Source organism: Arachis ipaensis, chromosome B8 (genome assembly GCF_059453495.1).
Source record: "Arachis ipaensis isolate K30076 ecotype BB chromosome B8, ASM5945349v1, whole genome shotgun sequence".
In the NCBI taxonomy this organism is placed as follows: domain Eukaryota; kingdom Viridiplantae; phylum Streptophyta; class Magnoliopsida; order Fabales; family Fabaceae; genus Arachis; species Arachis ipaensis.
Window position 1 is genome coordinate 11,487,509 of NC_142443.1, and position 16,846 is coordinate 11,504,354.

Here is a 16,846-nt window from a genome sequence, read left to right on the forward strand (position 1 = left end):
TTTTTAATATTCTCCAAAACAAAATGCTTTACACCTCTTAAATTTTGAGGAAATTAAAACTTTTTAATTTTTTATTTAAATAAATAAAGTGTGATTTTTTACCGTATATTTATAAATAAGACCAAAAAAATATTTAAAAATTAAATATTATATCTTACACTTTCAATCTTTTAAAAAAATTTATTTCCAATTTTGAGCTACAAATAGACCTTCCTAATTTTAAAAAGGTTTAATTATTCTGTTGGTCCCTATAGTTTCACCAAATTTTTAATTAGGTCCTTATACATTTTTTCCATTCAATTGGGTCCCTACACTGCTTTTAATTTTATAATTACGTCCTTTTCATGTTAAAAATGTTAAAATTAACATAATATTTTTACCGGAATACATGCGGTCAAAGATTTAATTAAGTTTTTAATTATAAATACCTTCAATTTGCGAATAAATATTCAGTTAACTCTAATATTTTTTACACTAGGAAGGACTTAATTACAAAATTATTGTAGTGTAGGGATCCAATTGAAAGGAAAAAAAGTATAGGGACCTAATTAAAAATTTGGTGAAACTATAAGGACCAACAGAGTAATTAAACATTTTAAAAATTTAATACATTAAACTCTGTTAACCATTGATAAAATTACTAACATTAGTAATGGATTTTTTTAAATAAATAAAATAAATATTTTATTTACCAAAATATATATTTTATAGTATTTTTATCCAAATGCGCGACCTATATATACAATTCGTTTACAACGCTGTTCGGAGTTGTTTTCACCTATTTCTTCAAATTTTTTCTAACTTTTACCATCTTTTAACCATATTATCGACTTATTAGGTGAGTATGGCACATATAGATACACATGATCTAGACATTACACATGATCTAGACATTAACCGTCTGAACGTGACATAACACATCGCGAGAACAACCGACTTCGAGATTAGTGTTGTTGTCTTTGTGTTTATGTTAGAGCATATAGTTAAAGTCATAGTTAAGATTCTTTTATAGAACTAGTGTACAACACAAATTAATTGGATGAATCATGAATGTATTGTTAGAAAAAGTTGATAGCTAGAGTTTGCTTTTTAAATGTTAGTTAAATTAAGTTCTTAAGTAAATGTTATTCATTTTATTTTTTTATTAAAAGAAAGTTATTAGGTAGATGTTGGGTGATTAAGTCATTAATTATTTAAGTAAACGTCATTATTTAAATTAATTTATTAAGTATATGTTTATTAATGTAGTTATTAATTAATTAGATGTTTATTAATTTAGTACTTAATTATTTTAGTCAATATGTTTAATCAAATTATTTGTTAACTACATGTTTAATAATGTAGTAATTAATTAATTAAGTAAATATTTTTATTTAAGTTAATTTACTAAGTAAATATTTCTACTCATTTGTTAAATTTATTTCTATTTATTTATTAATTTAGTTATTAATTAACTAGATATTTATTAATTTAGTAATTAATTATTTAATACAATTTTTGTTACTTAAATTAAGTTATTTGTTAACTACATGTTTATTAATAAAGTTATTAATTAATTACGTAAATATTTTTATTTAAGTTAATTTATTAAGTACGTGTTTTCACTTATTTGTTAAGTTTGTTTCTACTTATCAGTTAAATTAATTTCTTATGTAAATATTTATCGGGAGTTTTTTTTCAGCTAATTTTGATAACTTTATAACTTTATAGATTTTTTATTCAGCTTTTTTTTTTAATCAGAGGCATCGCCTGCCTCTCTCTAGACGAGTGAGTCACACACTTATCCCAATGGACACCATTCTCTCTAGACGAATGATACAGTACTTCTCAGAAATTTTGTATTTGACAAATTTCTAATCACGATATTCGTGGAGCGTTGGTGTCCTAACACGCACACTTTTCATCTGCCATAGGGTGAGTGCACCATCACTTTGCAGGATTTTGAGTACCACCTCGGGTTACGCAGGCATGGAGAGCCAGTAAGTGAGTACTTCTGTGATTTCCACACATGATACGGGATCGAGCTTTAGGAGTTGGTGGAGCGGCTACTTGGTGCCAGGCCTCCTGTGTTCAGTAGCAGGGTGCACAGAGAAAGGAGTCTTTCTCCCTTAAGCTAACATGGTTTCGGGAGTGACTCCAGCAGATGTCCGTTTTCGATGATAAATGAGAATATAGAACACAGTTAAACTTGAACTTACCAATATTTGAGATTCTATCGGAGAGCAATACGGAGACTCCAAGGGCAATCTGCTTCATATTATCGGCAATGCACGTGGTACTTTAATCGGTCCGACTCCACGATTCGGTACTCAACACTTCTGCGAATGCTATAATTCTTCACACCCTGCATTACTGCATCTCTGCTTTTGAATCGGTGGCCAACCCGAAACTTCACATCATCGTCTAAGTTGTAATCGTCTTCACCCGTGTTAGAAAATAGATTTTTCTCTTACATCGCGTCCAGATCCAATGTATGATAGTGATTGGGTACAGATGACAAGGCCGGAATTGAGTGCGGGACAGCCAGAAGATACCAACGTGATGGCTCGACCGGAGTCTCTGGTACAAACTCCTCCTCCTCATCATCTTCAGAAGAACCGCTCTCGTTGCTATCCGCAACATACTCCTAGTCAGAGCCCTCACCGTCAACGTCCATGTCTTCTACTGGACTAACAACGTGTAGCAGTGGTGGTGCGAGAGGTGGGTCATCCTGCATAAAGTCCAACTTGCCAGATCCACCATCACTAACATCACCAACCTCCGTAAGAAGTTCCATCACTTATTCCGCCACGATTCTTCCTTAGATGTCAAACATCAGGCGCACATGCTCGTCACCATGGAGCCAAAACAGAGGAAACAAAAAATTTTCATTTTCCATCGATGCTAGCAATTTATACCCCACCCTTTCAATCTCTTTTCTCCTGCTACCACTTGCGCTACTCAATATCAGACTCTTTAGCTCCGACAAAGAACTTACTCACCGGGTACACAATAAAATAGGATTCTCACACTCAAATATCACCCCAATATCACTATTTCTCATATGGCAATTACACACTTACAACTAAATATCCAATACCATTAGACATTTCTTACTTTTTGAAAGAAAAAGGATAGAGAAAAAGAAGTAAAATATTTATGGAGAATAAGAATACAAAAAGTCACATATCCATTTATAGTTGCTAAAAATTTGTCATCGCGTATCTCGTTTACACTGTAAACGTCATAAATATTCACGTATCTTGTTTGTAGTGTAAATAAATTAAGATTGCATGTATCTCGTTTACACTGTAAACGAAATATACACGTCTCCTGTTTTGTGTCTTACTCGTTTACAGTGTAAACAAAATATGTACAATCTTAATTCGTTTACATGGTAAACGAAATAAGCCATATCACGCATTTTGATAAAAATTCTACAAAATATATATTTTTGTAAATAGAATATTTATTTGATTTATTTAAAAAATTCCATTATTAATATTAGTAATATTCATTTTTAAAAAATAAATAATAATTTAATTGTGTAATTTTAAAATTTAAGAACAAAAGTGCACACACATAATATTAAATAAAAAATATTAGAATTCTAACTTATCTCTCTAATTATTATTCTATTCCTAAATATTTTTTTTTTAAGTTTTTATCTTTCTAATATTTTTAAAAACAATACATATATTTAAATTTTTATCTATTTAAATATAAAAAAATAAATTAAACTCCTGATCATTACTCTATTAAGCATAACTGAGTTAAATAAAACAAAAAAAATTATTTTTACACTAAAATTAATTATTAAAATTAATTATTAATGTATTTGTGTATAAATATATATATTATTTAATTTATTTTTAAAATATATTTATATTTTAATATATATTTTATATTAATAACTGATTTTAATATATACTTAGTATAATTAAAAATAAGATTAATCATTATTTTAGATTAAATTTGATTACGAAAGCATTAAAAGTTTTTTCCACTGCCCTTCAATTTTACACTATCTTATACATATAATTACATTTCCACCTTATAATGTCAAAATTAAAAAAAAAAAAAACTAAAACATAAGTTATTTTAATAACTAAATTCAATTAATTTTTTATAATTTTTTTATTATCAATCTTTTAACTATTAAAGATTGAATTTGATTATCAAAATATTCAATTAAATAACTGAAAAAGACTGAAATGTTGATGTTCTAGAAGCATGGTGCTTGCACGAGGCGGGGATAATTTAGTAATTAAACGTATAAATTTATTTAAAGGTTTATCGCGGCTGATCGACGTTGATTCATTAACCTTTGTTCAGAAATCAGAAGAGCTTAAATTGAAATTAAAGTAGGTGTCGTTATTGGTTAGATTGATATTTTTAAGGATCCTCCAATGAGGAGCGAACAAGTGGGTGGCAACGATGAATGCAACGAGGCATCACCACTCTCACAAGTTCATTTCCATAGTTGTAATCTTCAATCCTTATTTCACTTCCAACTTGCATGCCACGTGGCCCACTATTTAGTGTTACATAGATTAGGACAGCGGGGAGAACCTTATCTCAGATTTTGATTTCTCCTCCATTTTGTTTTCAGGGAATTAATCTGGCATATGGTTGCGTTAAAATGTGTAATCAGATTTTTTTTTTTATCCTCACAGGATTTTTCAGTTTTTTATAGTATTTTTTAGTTTGATAAACTAAAGATTGTACTAATTCATCACGCATCAAAATAGAATTTGAGTCTTTTCATAATTTAATTCTAATAATATATTCATACACCAAATACTTCTAACACTAATAAAAAATATAATTTTTTATTAATTAATTGTATATTTAATTATTTTTAATTAACAAAATAGAAATGACATCTACGAGTTGTAAAAAAATATTATATTAAAATAGTGTCCACTCTAAACATAGCTGAATTGACTTTAAATTTTATCAATTTCAAACCAAATTATGCCAAAGATATGTGTGGTTTTCTATTAAAAGATGTCATGCAATTATTGTTTATTACAATTTATCGGTTTTTTTTTCATTATAAAATAAAAAAAACTTTATTTTTCCAAAAAATTATCCTCTATAAATACTAAAAAAAAAAAGTACATAGAAAATACACAAAGAGAATTTGATTTGAAGTTCACTGTGGAATAAGACAAATTTCTTATAAATAATGAGGTTTGTTAGATATGATGAATCACTTTTTCTTTCTTTCCTTTTTTTTAATTTTATTGATTGATCATATCAGTGTATGAAAATTAATCTTTACTTCTTATATTATTGTGTACATTAATAAAAATATCTAACTTTAATTGTTTATATTTTAGAATTTTAGGAAAGCATTTTTTAAAATTGCAGTATTGCTCTTTTCAACCCATTTTGAAAACTATATGACATTTAGAAATTAGAATAGAGGAAAATAGTAATCAAATTCTTTTTTAAAGAAAAAAAAAAAGATAATGGTTTTTCCACTAATATTTTTTTTTTTAATTTTATAATAAATTACTTATAAAAACAGATGAATTTGTTCTAGGGTAAAATTCCAATTGAATCCTAAGAATCAACCTTAGGAAAGAATATGCCAATAGGAAAGGATACTAAATTAAAACTAATTTGCCGTTGGACTCTTACCTAAATATTGGGATGACTACTTAATCCAACAGGGAAAGCATCAATTCCATACCTAATGGAAAGAAAATGACAAACTGCCATACCAAGTACCAATTACCAAATGCCAAACATAACATAAAATGCAATTTATAATAATAATAATAATAATAATAGAGTAAGCGTATTATATCTACGAATTTTAATAAGATGATGATTCAGGTGAGAATGTCTTTGTATAAAAATTTGATTGAAAATTATTAAATAATTTAATATATTTGATTAAATTATTTGATATAATATATATATCTTCTTGTTGGCTATAGATATTTTCATGTGAGTAACTATCAATTAATAATTACTCTATTATTAAAATATCTTATTCAAGTTAAATCTTAAAAATATCTATTTATTTTTAATATAATTAATTATTTTTGAATAACACTGTTAAATTAATCATGATAATTCAATTATAATTAATCAAATTTATTTAATTTAGTGATAATTTTGTCTACTACTACTAATTATATAATTTGATACATTGTTAAGCCTTTTTTTTTATTTTGCGTCTAACCAACATGCATTCCAAATATATTATTACTAATTTACACTTAAAAAAATTATTACTAATTTACTATACTGATTTTTTTTTTAAATTATAAGTCCTGCATTATTAATCTTTTACTAGAATTTACTGTTAATTTTCTTTAATTTGGAGCGCTATGACATTCCGAAGTATGATCTATCTTGTCTTTTTTTCATTTTGACCCGAATCATCCTTTGAAAATTTGTATACGTGGTGATTATATAATGTTCTTGGGAGCCAAGTGGAGGCACATAATAACATTGTCGACATTTATAAACATGAAAAATCCACGCATGCCTGAAAGTAACTTTTAGCATAAAGTTAAAAACCTCAAGTTGAAAAACCAACCCTTCATCACTTTATCAATTTCACTTATTTTAAAAAATATTCAATACTTTTTATTCCATTTAATTTCTTCAAAAGTTTTCAACAAGATTCTTTTAGCAAGTTCTACACGATTAAACAATAAATATAGAATTATTAAAACTATTATTTATATACCAAAATTAATTACTAAAATTAATTATTATATATTTTTATATAAATATATATAATTTAATTTAATATATATTTTATATTTTATATTTTAATAAATATTTTATACAGGTGCTTGGGCACAGTAGTAGTTTAGCACCCAAAGAAAAGGGAGAGATTGTTCTCTCTACTTAACCACTCATTTCCAACTTATAAGAAGTCAATATCAATAGAACTATACGCAATCTTAATTCTTAGAAAAATAATGCCACAAACAAATGAGATTTTTTTTTTAAAGGCTCTTCGTGAAGTTGCATTGCTGTCCCACATAGCATTATTTTTTGTTGAGCATGAAACATGTTCATTCATTCTCTAGTGCTTTAATTTGGTCTCATTAATTCGTTCTTGATCTTGTTTATCACCCACGCCCTTATCTTCAATTTCGTTTTCATCATAACTTCTTAGTACATCCACTTATTTAAACTCCTTACTAAACAATAAAATAAAATTAAAAGGATTTACAAAGTTGAGAGAACAATAGTGATGAGATGATCCAACCCTCGGTGCATGGATTAGGATCCTATCAAGTTAGTTAAATTAGTTTTATTTAACAAATTATGTCTTCATATTATAATATAAAGAGATAAAATAGCAATAATGGAAATTGATCATCTCCAATAAAAAAAATACTTAAAAAAATAAAGTATGATCTTTCATCTTTAATTCTTTAAATAGGATCCAAATTAAATAGAAGAGAAAAAACAATAAAACGTTAAATTAAATACCGGACACTATCCATTTTTTTTCACTGTAGTGATCCACTCCCATATAGTATGAACATGTATGTAACGACAAAAACACGCAGGTATGGAACTTACGTGGCATTTCTCAATAGGTAAAAAACTTAAAAAGTTGAATAAAGTGTGTATAATTATTAATTCCATGACATATACAAGATTATATAAATAAAAAATAATTATTGTAACAACATTTAGAGTATTTAAACTATAAAGCCTAAAAGCCGTACAAAATTGTTAAATATTTTTAGTGCATCATATAAATAAATTAATAAATAGGGAGACAAATCCAAATTTGCGACATTTTTTGTTCCTTAAATTCCTCAAAACTGTTGAATTAAACATACTTAACCTCAACAAGCAAATAAACTAGTATATGATCTAAAAATACTACTCAAAAGAAAAAAGAGAATCAATTGCTTGCTTTTTGTAGATTTTGAGATTACAATGGTTTCCATAATAATAAATACTTCATATGAAAATAATATTATAAAATTTTTAAATAATCTAACAATTTAAATAAAATATAATTTATATATATACAGATATCTTCTAGAAATAATTTCTTTACGAAATAATTTGTTGACGTAATAATGGGAGTAGATAAGTAACTAGCTACGGGACCATGAACTTGTATGTTGTATCACACGGCATGGATATGGCAAACATGGAGTAATCTATATCTCAGCACAATATCCCAGGACATATAAATTTTTTAATTAATAACATAATAATAATTTTTAACATTTATATGCAATTGGGCTTTGGTTCGACATTCTTGGCCAATAATTGAGCATGCATGATGCATGAAGAGTGGGTGAATGAATGATTGGTTGAAGACTTGAAGTAGTGAAGGAGGATAGGAGTTCATCATAGAACTTAAATGAAAAATAAAAAAATAATTAAGGGTGTGTATTTTGAAATTCACATGGGGAATATTTGACAGCTATCTCTTTTCCCTTTCTTGCCGTATCTACTATACATTATTGTTGTTTAGAGGTTATTATTTTTAGTTTTTTACACAGAACTGAACAATGTGACAATAACCCCTAAACAACTCTATTATGGGTTACTATATTGCCCTACCCCCTCTTAATGTTCCGGTTATGGTCGGTCTACGGTTTTTTTTATTATTGTCATTAAGATTTAATTAATTTGTGTTTTAAGAAAATATTTTAAAAATATAATAATAAAATTTTTTAATTTTTTTATGTATTTAATACATTAAAAACGTAAAAAAAAATTTACAATAATTTTTATAAAATATTTTTTTATGATATATTTAATTTATATTTTTAGGACATAAATTTGTTAGGACATAAATTAGTAAAAATAACTCATTTAAATTTGTTAATTAAATATATAAATCTGATTAGATAATTATATAAAATTTTTTACCTAATATAAAAACTAAACTCTTATTATATATATATTAAGACAACTAACCTCATGAATCCAATAATTTGCGGTGCACAAGAGGCAAAGATTTAATAAGGCAAATTAGCATGACCACCCATTCATGAATCATGATTCTTTATCGATCAATAATCCAAAATCCAGTTGGTACCACGTCTTGCTAAGCTGAATTGCCAGGCGCAATTCCTTCATCTGCTAATTTATGGACCGTTAAGTTTAATCAATAAATAAGCTATTTGGAAATTTAGTAATTTTTTATATAGATAATTTTTTTTATGTCAGATAATAAGTGAATTATTAAGTACTGATAGCACAAGAATTCGACACAATATAGTTATTTCGACTATAGAATATGGTTGACAACACAGAGGTACACTACAAGAAATTTGGCAGATAGTGGTAGATATTTAGCAGCGGTTTATAGGAACTGCTGCTAAATAAAATCTGGCAGCGATTATAACGACGAATTTGGAAGAGGCTACTAAAAGTGTAACATTTTGCAGCGGTTTTGCTTTAACCGTCGCAAAATATCGCCTGGGCAAATATGTTTAATATGCTTTTTGCAGCGATTTTCTCTCAACCGCTGCAATATATTTTTAAGTTGAAATTTCTTGTTTAAACATTGCCTTCTTAAGTCTATTCAAGTTCTCGCTAATATTTCTTTTTTTGAAAAACATGTTTCAAACACTGCAACTTAATGCAGTAAAAAATTTTCACTTTTGTGTTACATAAAAAATAATTCATTAATTAAAAAATATAATAAATCAATAACAAAAAACAAATTTACGAATTAGGTTTTTTCTTGTACTATCAACACATTTTAAGTTTGTATTCAAACATAAATGGTAACAAAAAAATCAAGTGAACATCCGAATTCATAAAGTCAAAACAAAGTTCAATAGAGTATAAAAATCAAAATTATTAAAGTAGACAAACAAGTATTGAGTCAAAATTTCTCATCAACATCGTATTGACCTGGCCAGAAAAATTCTGTCAAAAATTCACTGCAGTGACGTGATAAAGGATTTGATAAGTCATCTCCAAACCATGGCAACTTGTTCAAATCGAAACCCTTTTTTGCAGCATGTACGTCATCTTCTCTATGTTGCGTATTTAAAGTTTCATTGTCTTTTTCTGTAACCTTATCGAGCTCAACATTCCTGGAGATGTCATATCCACCAGAGGAGATAGCATCTAAATCGTCTTCTGAATCAGTGTCTGCTCCATCTAGAGTGTCATCAACTACTTTGCCTGAATATTCAGCTGACACTGAAAATATGAACATGTAACCAACAAGATAAATCTACTTAAAAGAAAATAATAACTCCCAGGTCATTAGCTAGTAATTAAGACAAAAAATGCGTTAAAATGGTAAGCACTCTTTAAACCTAAACAAAACAAAATTAACATTTACCATCTCCTTCGTTGGTAGTTTGGACGGATTTCTTGGAAAGAAGTTCTGTAATAGAACGTTCTATATACTTTAGTTCCTCTTTTGAAGCAATATCCAACTTAACAACATGCGTGTTTCTAAAGCGCGTCTGCATCATAATAAAATTAACCAGTTCATGGTCTTTTTTATAATCATACCGTGTCTCTGTGATTCACTTCCTATGCTAAAAATTTTTTTCTAACCTTTAATTCAGCAAGTATGTCTTCAAAGGTCCTACCAGCCACAAATGTCACAAAAACATACCCAAATTTCTCCTCGTACATTGATCCCCATACATGAAGTTCTTACATATTTTAATATGAACGTATCAATTATTGTTGGTTATTTGCTTTAAGCTTATATCAACTTAAAATACTTATCATTCAAATATAGTTTAACTCAAGTTTTTAACGGTATGCCTAATGAACAAACCTGCACAGTAGCTTCGTTCGCCGTTTTCAAGTATTCATTAGAACAAGATCGTCCTGATATAGCCTCCAACCAAGACCTAACATTTAACTTACAGAACCATATGTCTCTGGCAACAGTAATTGCATGTTCAAGTGAATAGAATGGAGAGGCCACAGTCATTTCGTTAGCGAATGTTGTGGCCGCACAGCATGAAGAGAAATTCTCCGTAATCATTTCTCCTGTTACACCACCATTTTATATTGACTATATTGGTCAATGATAACAATATGGTAATTCAAGGATATTAAGAACAACAACAATGATGATCACAACCAAAATTACTTCAAAAGTGTGTCTTGCTATCAACAAGCGTTAGAAGAAATGAGAAACTGGTGGTATTCATGAAAACCAACAAGAAATGAAAACTTATTTCAAATACGAAAACACAGATTGTAATGTAACAAGTAAATTACGTACATCATAAGCACTATTAAACTTATTAAACACACACACATCCTCTATAATTGATGTTCATGTTTTCCATATTTCCACTAAGCTACATCATCGAAATTCTCAGAAGCATCATCTATTGTGTCTTCCAAATTATCATCCCGTGTCAACTGTAAATCACCGATGTCACCTGCCGCTGACATGGATAACCCTGGTTGTGGAGAAAAAGCAGCTTCAACTTCATCATTCTCTCCTCCCATGTCATACAAGTCTCGTGGTTTTACATGGATCACTATACTCCATTCTTTATCTACTTCATCATCTACATAGTATACGAGATGAGCTTCTGATGTCAATATGTACGGTTCATCCTCTTCTCGATCACCTGTGTGTATCAGACGGGTAAAATTAACGCTGGTAAAGCCCATATGGTCTTCTTTGATGCCTCTGCTTGTAGTTGGGTCAGCCCAGATACATTTGAACAACACCACTATGAAATGGCAGCTGTAGTTTAATTCAATTATGTCCACAATTTTTTTATAATATGGGACACTACCAACCGCCACTCTATTGTCGCGCATGCTTGCATAACTTCTAGTATTAGATGAGACATAAACTCCACTATTTTGTGTTTTCAGTCCATCTTCGTTTGTGATAGTTCTAAACTTGTAGCCATTGATGTTGTACGCCCCGAAACATCTTGCTTGAAGCATGGGACCGCATGCCAGCAACTTCATTTCTTTCGAATGTATGGTACTGTCCATTTGAATCTGGCATCAAATAACATCCATCGTTGATATAAAACATTGGATTTCATGAAGTTCAAATGCTATACTAAAAAGACATTAGTTAGGTTAAATTTCTACGAACCTTATCCTTGAACCAACGAGAAAATTCTGCATACACAACACGGTCTATCTTAGATTGCGACCTTGTTTGAGTCCGTAATCTTCGCTTCGTTTCTGCCCTATATGTACTTTATGATACAACAGAAAATTAGTCCAACGTATGATGGTGTGGAATGATTTATGCTCGTGGTTAAAAAATACATGAGCATACTTACTCAAGAAATGGAACGACGGCCTCGCAATTCACTAGGACATGACGATGTGCCTGATCTTTCTCCGTTGGAGTGAGTCCAAAATGTGAAATAGCCCTTGACGCCTTTCCAATTTCTGCGACATAGTTTCCCCTGAATTGTGTGTAACATTAATAGGTTGATCATCAACGCGCCTGGGTCGGTTGATTCTAGTCTCAACATTATCCAAATATCTAGAACAGAATGTCAAAATTTTCTCAGATAAATACCCTTCCGCAATTGAGCCTTCTGCTTGTGCCCTATTATGCACATATTGCTTCAATCGACCTAGATACCTTTTATAGAAATAGGACATAATGTTCAGTATATACGTTATGAAATCAATTGAATGTATAACAGGTGTTCATTAGCAAGCTAACCTTTCTATTGGATACATCCACCGATAATGTACCGGACCACCAAGTTTTAGTTCATCAACGAGATGTACCGTAAGGTGAACCATGACAGTGAAAAAGGATGGAGGGAAAATCATTTCTATCTGACACAGAGTTTGTACAATATGATTTTGAAGGTCACCAAGTTGTGAAGAATTTACAGCTTTCCCACAGATTTCTCAAAAAAATGATGACAAATTCGCAATCACAGATGACACCGGACTAGGCAATGCATTCTTCACCAAAATCGGCAGTAATTGTTCCATCAGAATGTGACAGTTGTGACTTTTCAACCCAGCCAACTTGTGCTGTCGCAAGTCTACACAACGAGAAATATTGCTAGAGTAACCATCTGAAAAGACCACGTGCTGTAGAGTCTTCAGGAATACATCCTTTTGTGAATTCGACATTGTGAATATTGTAGGAGGATATCTACCACTGCCGTCGGCCACATTTCAGGCCTTATGCCCATACTTTGCGAATCTTTGCGAGCTTTTAAATTGTCATTTGATTTGGCGCTATGGTTTATGATAGTGAATACCATATTGTCACAAATTTTTTTCTCTATGTGCATCACATCAAGGTTATGACGCAACATTTGATCCTCCTAGTACGGGAGTTTAAAGAACACACTCTTCTTTTCCCAATGCGAGTCATCCTGATCTGCATTTTCAGCAATGCGCTTTTTTTTTCTGTCATAGTTGAGTTCTTCCTAAATGAAACCTGGATGTTAGCCTGTTGCCTCAGGACATCTGTTGCAGATAACCTCTTCGGTGGACCTCTACTTTCAACTTGTCCGTCAAATCTATTACAGTCTAGTCTATATTTATGGTCCTGATTCAAGAAGCGGCGATGTCCCATGTAACACCATTTTCGACTAAATGTCAGTCGCTGAGCCTTAGCATCCACGTTACATGTAGGACACGCTAACCCAATGTATGTATTCCACCCAGATAAATTACCCAACCCCGAAAAATCGCTAATAATCCACATTAGCGACGCACGCATCTTGAAAGTGTTCCCCTTGTTAGCATCATAAGTTTCAATGCCATCCTACAGTTGCTTCAACTCATTCACCAATGGCTCCAAATAAACATCAATGTCATTACCAGGCATTTTAGGACTGGGAATAATCATAGATAGTATGAAAAAAGTCTGTTTCATGCAAATCCATGGCAGAAGATTGTACGGAATAAGAATCACAGGCCAGATGGAATACTTCGTACTCATATTTTCGAAAGGATTAAATCCATCGCTAGCTAAAGCTAAACGAACACTCCGCGGATCGTTTGAAAAATATGGATGCTTTGCATCAAATTTTTTCCACGTTTCGACGTCCCTGGGATGCCTCAAGAACCCATCATTATTACCAGCCTCTTTATGCCATAACATGTCTGCTGATAAGTTATTTAGGACTCATTATATTATTAGTTTATCCCTTTACATTTAGTAATGTAACTAATAATAATAATAATAATAATAATAATAAAACTTATAAACCTCAACAGATTTATAAAACAGCTATTAGCATAGACAAGTATCCCTTAACTAGCTATTATTTTTTTCTTTTTGTTAAATCAAATTGTAAAAAAAAAAAATAGTACACAGTTGCATAAGTAGAATCCGTTACCCAAATATTGAAGTTAACATGTCTCTATATAATTAAATTATAATGATAATTAACAGTTCAAATTTTATAAATTAACATTTCTCCTTTTATTAATTAAATTAACAGTTAATAGAATTTTATATTAACAATTAACTAATATGGGTGTATATTTATTCGTTGGAATCCACATGTTCCCATACATACTGTCCAAAACTGTACTTAAAATGAAAAATTGAATTATTATTTTTTTTTCTCAATTTTCATGCACAATGCAAGCAAAAAACTAATTTAAATTTGCTTAAATGTGAAAAGAGAATACAAAAATTATTGGTTGATGATTTTGTGATTCGGTCCTTAGTATAGTACAGAAGGTCTTCATCATGCATCTTATTATATTATGTGTTGTACTTGTATTAATTTCTTCACATTAAATAGTAAATTTCAATGTCTCTTTATTATTACTGAATCTAAGGCATTCATATTAGAGAATATGGTTAACATATATTGAATATATGTCACAGTAATTTGATGAGTGTCATTACCAGCATTTTTTGTTTAATTTTAAAATTAATTGAGCTTGATAGTTCCACTGTTTTGGGTATGAGCATTTGATTAGATTAACTAACAACCTATTGCAGGTTATATTTGTATTTTAAACCATGCTTGTATAAGCTAGAAACTACCAGAAAATGCTTAAAACATAATACACCTTTGCAAGTAATTTATGTATAATCAAATTATATGCAGAAATGTAGTTACTTACTTAGAGTCTATAAGCTAAGAAATTCATGATGAATAGTTATATATAAGATTGAAATACATAGAGGAAAAAGAAAGTAAGTACGTTATACTTACCGTATACCATCCTTAAGAATTATTGAAGTTGTTTTCTGAATTTACATATTAAAGGGATCATCAAGAACAATAGTTTAGCGATGGTGAAAATTTTCTAAAGGATTGCATCATCCACGTAAAAAAGATTGCAGAAAAAAATAGAAACCAATAAGAGTTAGATTAATGCGGTCGTTTTGAAATTCTACACCATGCGTAAGATTAGTAACATTAATTGATTTTGATTTACTTATTATGTGAAATGTTTGTAGCGAGTCTTTCACTATGAGGACGATGGAGGAGGAAGAATAAAGCAGAAAATCATACAAAAGATAGGAAAAAATTGGAAGAACACAAGAAATAATTTGTTCCATAAGTTTTATGATAGTAGAAGGACTTTTGAGCAAAATGCCAACCATAAACCATCAGGAATAGATGCAAATCACTGGAAGTGGTTTCTTGAATATCGGTTGAAGGATTCGACAAAGGTAACAAATATTCAATCGGTATTTCATTCTATTCATTTTAAAACTCTCTGAATTATTGCTAGATATGCTGTATTTGTTGTGATAGTAGAAAAACTTCTACCCAAAATACCTTTACCTTATTTTTTTTCCTGAAATTGTTCATGGCTATTTCATAGACCTTAAACGTATTAAATTATCCCATTCACATTTATGTTCTTGGTTTTTTGTTTGTAGGAGAAGTGCAAAAAAAATACCGCAAACCGTTCAAAGCAACGTTACACATATACTGGAGGTTCTAAAACATTGGCCAAAAAAAGACACGAAGAAGTAATCAATAACAGTAATTCAGTTTTAGATTTTTGCTTAGTTTTTTGTAATATAGAGTTTTTTTTAACTATGATTGTGTCCACATGAATGTTATAGGAGCAACGACAGGGAAGACCTATTGGTAGAGGAGAAATATGGACCATGTTACATAAAAAACAGGATGGCACGTATATAAATGAAGATGCGCGTGTTGTTGGTGTAAGTCATGTTGTTTAATTTTTCAGTTTTCTTGTTGGATTTACAATTGTAGATCTAAAATTAGTTTAACTCCAAATATCACATGTATGCAAGAAGCAATTGAGCATATTGAGAGCCAAGACGCCTCCAGCAAGGAGCTTTCACAGAATGATTTCCTCGCACAAGTTCTTAGCAAGGAGCAGCCAGGACAAGTTCGTGGAATGGGTTTCGGACCATGTTCCACTCAGTGTTTTCGTTATATTTCACAGCAGTCAGCCTCCAGTGTGCAAGTTGAGGAGTATCTGAAGGAGATTGCAGAACTTAAGGCAAAGGCAGCAGTACTAAAGGCAGAGGCAACAAAGAAAAAGGCAAAGACACAGACAATGAAAAATTTCTTAAGATACCTAATACAGCAACAAGGAGGTAATTTGCCTCCTGACGTAGCTGCGGATCTGGAAGCTTTGGGAAGTGCACCGACCGTATCCCGTGCAACATGATCTTCTGGCACTAATGATTTGAATGAAATATCATGGAGTCAAATCAATTGAAATAGAAAAACTTTGAATCTGAACACTTTTTTATTGTTTGCTGTGTAATGACTTTTGAGTTTTTAATTTCTAGTTTACAAACTTTTTTATTGTTTGTTGTTTAATGACTTTTGAGTTTTTAATTTCTAGTTTACAGACATTGATGCACTGAAGACAAATTTCTCTTATAATGTTTGTTTTTTGTTTAAATATTTTTCAACTATTTTGTGTTTTTTAATTTGATTAGTTCTTGGTTGTTTTAATA

General features: G+C 30.1%; 1 protein-coding gene across 1 annotated transcript; it reads left to right on the forward strand.

Annotated features, from left to right (window-relative positions):
- The first annotated feature begins 14,410 nt into the window (after positions 1 to 14,410).
- Positions 14,411 to 16,551, forward strand: LOC110265229 (uncharacterized). The gene is made up of 5 exons (XM_088495336.1): positions 14,411 to 14,467; positions 15,356 to 15,571; positions 15,785 to 15,877; positions 15,974 to 16,044; positions 16,128 to 16,551. The coding sequence occupies exons 1-5, from the start codon at positions 14,411 to 14,413 to the stop codon at positions 16,549 to 16,551; spliced, it is 861 nt and encodes a 286-aa protein (XP_088351462.1).
- Positions 16,552 to 16,846: the final 295 nt, after the last annotated feature.